Source organism: Lipotes vexillifer, unplaced genomic scaffold, assembly GCF_000442215.2.
Source record: "Lipotes vexillifer unplaced genomic scaffold, Lipotes_vexillifer_v1.1 scaffold308, whole genome shotgun sequence".
NCBI classification, from domain to species: domain Eukaryota; kingdom Metazoa; phylum Chordata; class Mammalia; order Artiodactyla; family Lipotidae; genus Lipotes; species Lipotes vexillifer.
Genome location: NW_006792985.1, coordinates 2,326,014 through 2,334,417, shown reverse-complemented (window position 1 = coordinate 2,334,417; position 8,404 = coordinate 2,326,014). Strand labels below are relative to the sequence as shown.

The window sequence follows — 8,404 nt, the reverse complement described above, 5'->3', positions numbered from 1 at the left end:
TGGGGAAAGAGTGGGATTAAATGAGGGAGGGTGGTCTGCATTGGGAATAGAGATTTGGGAGTCATCATCATAATCTGGTAAAGCAGACACAGATCTGATGACCTCTAAGGCGAGACCACAACATGTCGATAGAGTAAACAGATGGCTGCTACAGACTCAAGGGACCGACCACAGTTAAGGGATGGAGAAGAGCCAGGGTTGGAGAAGCCAGTAGTGGGTAGAAGTCAAATGAGACAGTAGCTAGAGAAGAGAACAGACTTCGGCAGCAGTCACCAAGATGGGGACAGACTTCTAAAAAGAAAAGAACTCGGACTTCCCTGGTGGTCCATTGGTTAAGACTCTGCACTTCCACTGCACGGGGGTGTGGATTTGATCCCTGGTCGGGGAACTAAGATCCCACATGCTTAGGGGCCAAAAAATTTTTAAAAAAAAAGAAAAAAGAAAAGAATGCTCGTCTAGACCAAATGCTACAGAGAGGTCAAATCGAATGAAGACACAGAAAAGGCCATTTGATTTGGCAATGAGGAGGGTCCTGGTAACCTATGTGCTATGATCTGAATGTTTGTGCCCCCCCCCCCCGCAAAATTCATGTTGAAATCCTGGGGTTATTAGCTGGGGCCCTTGGGAAGCGATTAATACATGAGGGTGGAGCCCTCATTGGTAGGATTAGTGCCCTTATAAAGGAGACCCCAGAGAGCTCCCTTACCCCTTCTGCTAGGTGAGGAGGACACAGGAAGAAGGTGCTGGCTGTGAACAAGGGAGAGGAGCCTGACCAGACACCGAATCTGCCAGCACCCTGATCTTGGATTGCCAGCCACCAGAACTGTGAGAAATAAATGTCTGTTGTTTTTAAGCTGCTCAATCTATGGTATTTTGTTTTAGCAGCCCAAATGGACTAAGACACCGTGAGAGTACAATTGCCATGAGGTTAAGGCTGAGACCAGGTTAAGGAGAGTAGTTATTGAAGAACAAAAGACACACATGTAACTTGCAGGAGAGTGTTTAGTGAAATGAAGGAGAGGTACAAGGCTGGGTCAAATGATAACATTTTAAAGACCAGTGGTAAATTGTGGGATGAAAAATGTAGGCACCCGAAAGATGCTAAACTGAGAAGGCATGGTCCCAGGAGACCAAAGAGGATGGAACCAGGAGCCCAGGTGGGTGGGACACTAGGCTTAGCAGGGGCCATATTCAGAAACCTTGGCTCTCTCCCTGACAGACATGGCGATAAACAGCCATGAGGTTCTTCACTACTCTAAGGCACCTTGGTAAGAGGTAAGGCTGTATATGAAACAGGGCTTAAAGATACATCTCTCTCAGTCTGGTTTTTTTTTTTCTCTTCCATCTTTAAAGATATGCTTTAGTAGAATTAAGTAGATTTTTGTTTATCCATTCATCTGTCAATGGACACTTGGGTTGCTTCCACCTTTTGGCTATTGCAAATAATACTGCTATGAACATGGGTGTACAAATATCTCTTTGAGTCCCCACTTTCAGTTCTTTGGGGGATATACCCAGAAGTGGAAATGCTGGATATTATGGTAATTCTGTGTTTAACTTTTTGAGGAACCACCATACCATTTTCCATAGCAGCTGCCATTTTACATTCCCACCAGCAATGCAGAAAGCTTCCAATTTCTCCACATCTTTGCCAACCCTTGTTATTTTGCATTTTTGATAATAGCCATCCCAATGGGTATAAAGTGGTTGGTTAATTTTTAAAATAGAGGTTTCTTCCTTAGACTATAAGTTCTTCCAAAACTGACTATGTGAATATTTGTTTGATTCAAATGGAATCAAAGCCTTGAGCTGAATAAATATTTCCCTAAGTGTGTCACTATAAATATTCAAAATTCCCCAAAGCCTCTCCCCAGTAGTAGTAAAAAACATGTTTTCACCAATGTCAGTCGTGTCTAAGTTTTCAAGAGAGACCTGAAGGGGCAGAAAAGTTGCAGCTCCCTGAACTCAGATAAGAGGGGAAGGAGCGCCCTCTTGTGTCCTTTCTGTGCCAATGTCAGTGAATAAAGAAGCCAGCTGAGAAATGATCATTTCAGATCTTCTGATGACACTTCCAATGACAACAAACTCCACACACATGCCTACTGCATAAAAGAAAATGTGAAAACATGGAGAGAGTGAAACTAGGATCTTTTGAAGAATTCCCAATCTAGAAGGGGGACGGGAACAAAATCCATGCAGAAATAGCAATAGAAGACTAAAAGCAAAATGGATTAGATTACTATAAGCAAAATGAATAGATTATCTATTAAGACTCCGCAGGAGATAAGATTCGCATCAAAATGTAAACGTGGCTGGTTACGAAGGAGCTTGAGTTGGCTCTCAGGTTTCTCTTAAGGCTCCAGTTCCAGGGTCCTGGAGGGACCTGGGAGGGCAGCCTCCATGTAGGGGCCACTTACATGGCTGTCAGGTTTCCAGAGCCCCTTCTGAGGTTTAGGCAAGCTCACTGTGCACTCCCATCTTTGAGAGGGAGGCCCTGGGGACTCCTCCCGTGTTCCTTTCTTCCCTGTAGTGTCCTGCCCATGGCTTACCTGTCCCTTGAGTTTCATCCCCCCACACACAATCCCTCCCTCCCTCAACAGGCTGTCGACGGGCACACTGTCTCCAAAGCTTCGTCTGGCCTTGACGTTCACAAAGATAATTATACAGGAAGTATGGCTTTCGGAGTTTTGCATGTATCATCAGCATGGGGACCAGTTACAGAGGATTAAGAAGCTCTCTTGCAAACTTTGCTCCTGCAAGCAGCCTTCAGCTATCCTCTTAGGGCCCTGAAGGAGGTAGAGCCCTTACTTCGGTTAGCATCCTTCTCTCTCTTTTATTTATTTATTTTTTTGGCCATGCCAAGGAACGCGGGATCTTACTTCCGGGACCAGGAATCCAACGCATGCCCCCTGCAGTGGAAGCGTGGAGCCCTAACCACTGGACCGCCAGGGAAGTCCCTGCATCCTTCTCAAATGCTGAATGAAGACAGAATGAAGGCATGGCAGTAGATGTGATCACATGTCCAATCGGTAGAGACTAGTGCGCCAATTAGGGAAGCAGCATGGTGCAAAGAGCAGTTCATTTCTTCAGAGTCAGACACAGCTCACTGTAGAGCCCAGCTCTGCCGCTCTGTGGCAGTGGCCCCGGGGGCATGCTACTTTATCCCCATCCGGCAGTTCTGAAATGGGAATAACAGTCTCCACCTACCTCCCTCGTAAGATTCTCGTGAAGCTTAAAAAAGATAGTGTACATAAACCTCGAGGGAGAATCCAGTGTCGTAAACCCTTCCCGCTCTCACCCTAGACTTCCCCCTTATATCCCGATGTTCCCATAAGTCTCCCGGCTGTATGGATCCGAGATTTCTGGGGCAGTTGCACAATAACAGAGATTTTAGGTCAACAAGAGCTGTGTGGGAAGCAGAAGAAGGGCTGCTTTGTTTGTATTCTCATGTCAGGTGCAGTGGGAAAGGTATTTCCAAATCATCTTAATGACTTCCCAAGACTTTTTCCAGTTGCCCAAGCCAGAAATCTGGGAGTCATCCTTGATTTCTCCTTCTCTCTCACCTCCCACACGTATATTTCTAAGTTCTGTTACTTCTCCTTAAGACACTCTGAATCCTCTGGGTCTCCCCATCTCCCTCCATTATTTTACTTGAATCCCCCATCTCTGTTCCCTGGAAAACCACCATGGCTTCCTGACTGGCCTTCAGTACTGGCCTTCTACGTCATCCAGCAGATAGAGCCCTTTCTAAATGCAAGTCTCAGCGAGTTGCTCCCCCATTTAAGATCACTTATTGATGGCTCGGCTACTTCCAAGAGGAAGTCATAACTCCTGAGTGTGTCTCACTTCCTGTCTGGGCTCCTCCTACTTTTCCGGCGTTTCTCCCACCAGTCCTGTGGCAACGCCCACTCCTCTGTGCACCAGCTCTACTGGACTATTTACGGTTCCACGGAGAAGGCACAGTGGCCAAGGCGTTTCCTGGACATGGGACTTTTAGTGCTAAAACCAGGACAGCCCTGGGCAAACCAGGATCGTGGTCACCCTAGTCCTACCTCAGGCCTCCGTGTATCTTCTTTCTTAATCCCCTTGTCTGTCCCACCCAGTTTACTACTCAATACTTCTCATCCTCGGTTTCTGCTTGGACATCACTTCTGCAGCCACCGCGGAGCGGTATATTTGTCCCTTCTAGGAGCTGTCACAGCAAGCTCTCCTGGCAGCGATCACTGTATTGTAACGGCTGCTCTGTCTCCCTCGCATATATAAACTCATTAAAGACAGGAACAGTTTTTTTCTCCTACCTGTATTCCCAGAGCCTAGTAGAGAGTCCGGCACGCAATAGGTGTTCGATGAAGTTTTCTTGAATGAATGAATATCAATATAAATTTATCAAGTGTCATCTATTTCATATCACTATGGGGGATGTTAGGGACTGAATGTGCCCCCCCCTCCCAAAATTCATATGTTGAAGTCTTAACCCCCAGAGGGGCTGTATTTAGAGATGGGGTCTCTAAGGACGTAATGAAGGTTAAATGAGGTGATAAGGGTGGCACCCTGATCTGATAGGATTAGTGTCCTTATAAGAAGAGACACCAGGAGGGACATCTCTCTTCCTCTCTCCCTTTCCTTCCCCCCCTCTGCAAAGGCACCAAGGAAAGGCCATGTGAGCACACAGTGAAAAAAGACAACCCAAGGAGAGCTCTCATCAAACACTAACCCTGCTGACACCTGGATCTCGGACTTCCAGCCTCCAGAGCTGTGAGAAAATAAATTTCTGTTGTTTAAGCCACCCAGTCTATAGTATTTTATATGGCATCCCAAGCAGACTAACACAGGGGATGTACCTAGTTCACATAACTATGCTGTGACCAATGATGGGTACGGGTCACACAGGTACCATCCGGAGGCAGAGATTTGGTTTCTACTCTGAAACAGCCATAATAATATTTCCCATCCCACGTGTTCTTCCAGAACCTTGCAACTCTCCTCTGTCTACAACCCCTCTGCTTGAAATTGGACAAGCCTCGTGATCACCAGGGGATGATGGAGTGACTTGGAGACTTCCAAGGTGTATGGTCCGGTCACTCAACACGGCCGTTCTCTTGCTCTCTGTACATCCCCTGCCCGACCAGCGCCTGCTTCACCTATATCTCACACCGGTGGCCCCCAACTTTTCTGGCACCAGGGACCAGTTTCACGGAAGACAATTTTTCCACGGATTGGAGGGGGCGGGACGGTGCAGGCAGTAACGCGAGTGACGGGGAGCAATGGGGAGCGGCAGATGAAGCTTCGCTAGCTAGACACTCACCTCCTGCTGTGCGGCCCGTTTCCTAACAGGCGGCAGACTGGTACTGGTCTGTAGCCCGGGGGTTGGGGACCCCTGTCTTCCACACACGACTGACCTTCCTACGTACTTGCCTCTGCCCCAGCTGAAAATTGTTCTTATTAAAGAGTTGGTGAGGGGCGTACCCCTCTGCTAGTTTCCCTGGAAACCGATGAGCCCACCTGACATCAATTCTCCTATAACTGGTAATCTCCACTCCCCCCCGCCCCCCCATCCACCCCGAAAGAAGACTGCCGCCGCATCCTGCCTGCCGTCCACCACACACCGTGAGGTGTTGCTCCAGGACCTTGGTCCAGATGTGTAAGCTCCCCCATCCATTAAACCACTGATGTCTCTGTTGTTGACTTTGGACTCTTTCTTCAGTCTTGAAGTTGGCAAGTACAGGCCTTGCAGGCCTGTGGGGTGCAGCCCAACACAAGGCTAGGATAAAAATGTGATTCAGTTTCCACCTGGCTCTCTTGGGACTTTTGTCCTTAGAACCCACCCCCCATGTGATGAGAATCCCAGCCCACGTGGAGAGGAACAGAGGCCAACCCTCAGCCCTGTGGAGTGCCCAGTGGACGGACAGCCAGGACCAACTTTCCAGCCATGTTCCTGCACTATCTTGGAAGTGGACCTTCCAGCCCTCTGCTGGGGGGAAGATGCCGTGTGGATCAGAGACAAGCTCTCCCCCAGGCCCCTCCCAAACTGCAGATTCAAAAGGAGAATAACAGACAGCTGTAAGCAACTAAGTTTGGGGTCGGTTTGCTTCACAGGAATAGATAACCCAATACAGCTTAAGACAAGATGGAGCCCCTTGTACCGGAGGAGCCCTTCTTTCTCTTGATTATGTCCTTGCCCCAGGATATCCTGGTTTATTCCAGAAAGGGCTGGGGACTTACTCCAGACTGGCCCATTCAGACATAGGCCTCCAACATGACTGGTTCCTGACATATTCACAGGAGTTCACTGGGACAAAGCGGGGCAGAATCCTGGAGCTGCAGGTCCCCCCGCCCCAGCTTACACAGCTGCCCCTGGCTCCTGGGGGCTGACCATGAGGGCTCAGGCCCCAGGAAGAGGAAACCCTAACTGACAGCCATCTGCTTTGCCCATGGGAAAAAGACAAGGTCTCATTCTGGGTGTGTCTTCTTGCTTCTCTGCCTCAGAGCCACATAGCAGCTTCATCCTGGGTGATGCAAACCAATCAATTGTAAGTTGGTCATGTTTTGTCCTCCACCGATTATTCGGGCATCCAAACCACTGTATCTTGGGCCATGCTGCCAGGTCACCATTCTGAACCATTCGAAAATACCTACATTACAGTATATAAAGTAAGAACATAAGTGTTCAGCATGACAAGATTGACAAACATCTTTGTTTTTCTACCATTCTCCTTTACTTACGCAAATAAGTATCCTAGAATGGTCACTTTTGGGACCTGGAAATGGTTACATGAGCAGGTGGTTTAGTTTAGAATGTATGCCTAATATTTTTGCAGTTAAGTAGCATTTTCTGTTTTCCAGTAACTCTTTAAAGCCCATTTACGTTGCCTGAGTATGCATCATAACTCCTCCTTTGGAAATGTCTATGTTTCCACCATCGTGCTGGTGATTCTTCATCGTCCCACTCAAATCCTACCCCTCCCCGCCCACTCCTGGCCACACCTGTCAGCCTGTTCCCTGGCTCAAAGGCTGACACCTATGAGCTGCATCCCCCAGGCTTCTCTGTTCTCTGACTTCCAGGTGGGTTTGACCAAAGGGAAGTGCTGTTGGAGTGTGAAGTGTGGCGAGAGAGAGGGATGGGACTTCTCCCTCCCTCCTTGCTAGGCCCTGGTCTCCATCATGGCTGCGTTCCTCCACCGTCTACCATAGGCTGGGCAGTCCCTCTCACTGGGTTCTAGGAATAGCACCCCCTTTCTCTTTTGCTTCTTCAGGCCAAAGGATGATAAAGGCTTCTGCTGTTGCTAGTTTCCAGGGGCTTCACCATCTCGTCTTGATTCTCTTAACCCTGCCCACAGTGTGGGTTAAGGGCCGAACTGTAACCTCCCCACACCAATTCCTATGTTGAAGTCCTAACCCCCGAGACCTCAGAATGTGACTGTATCTTCAAAGAGGTAATTAAGGTAAAACAAAGTCATATGGGTGGGCCCTAATCCAATCGGACTTGTGTCCTTATAATAAGAGGAGATTAGGACACAGACACACACAGAGGGACGACCGTGTGAGGACACAGGGAGAAGACGGCCACCTGCAAGCCAAGGAGAGAGGCTTCAGGGGAAACCAACCCTGCCCACACCTTGATCTTGGACTTCCCAGCCTCCAGAACTGTAAGAAAATAAACGTCTATTGTTTATAAGCCACTTGTCAATGGTATTTTTGTTATAGCAGCCTGAGTGGAGTCAGATAGCAGTAGTTTGTCACGGCAGCCCTAGAAAAAACACTCCCATCATTAAACTGCTCAAGTAGCCTTGGGAATGGGCTGGCCGTATCCTTCTGGGACCCTGCCTCACACACCCAGTCTCACCAACAGTGCTATCGTATGTCCCTTTATCAACCCCATGGTATCCATCATCACATTTCTATCTCAGTTTGTAAATACATCAACATCTGTGCCATGAATACATTTTACCAAAATACTGTAGGACTCATTTTCACAATAAGGTACCTAAACTGTTTCTAATAAAGGAGCCAAGTAACATCCAACTCTCCATGTAGAGCAGCCTGTCATTTCTAGAAAAATCCTTTCACATTTTTAAATCAACTTTGGCTGGAAGGCCTGGGGTAATGACTGGAGCCCAGAGTGTCTCTGGAGATGCTGCATGAGGGTTTTCGTTGCTGCTTCAGGGGCTGGGAGCCCCACTGGTCGATGTGGAAGCCAAGCGAGATGAGCTGGAATGTGTAGGGGGGTGCTGGGTTCTGCACTTAGGGATACCTAGGGAGGAAAAAGATATCACTAGAGTGAGAGTCGTTAAAACATCCAAAAAAGGTATATAGTTAAAATCATTTAAATGATAAAAAACGATTTTATAAAATCACCGGGCTGGATGGGATGTATTGAGTTTCCCAACTTCCCCCCCCCCCGCCC

At 48.0% G+C, this 8,404-nt stretch overlaps 1 protein-coding gene across 1 annotated transcript in view; it reads right to left on the bottom strand.

Moving 5' to 3' along the window:
• Positions 1-8,071: 8,071 nt before the first annotated feature.
• Positions 8,072-8,404, bottom strand: part of FBXO16 (F-box protein 16) — a 57,072-nt gene continuing 56,739 nt past the window's right edge. Inside the window, exon 8 of the mRNA XM_007466183.1 lies at positions 8,072-8,251. Within this exon, the coding sequence (XP_007466245.1) occupies positions 8,072-8,251 (180 nt within the window). The remainder of the gene's footprint in view (positions 8,252-8,404) is intronic.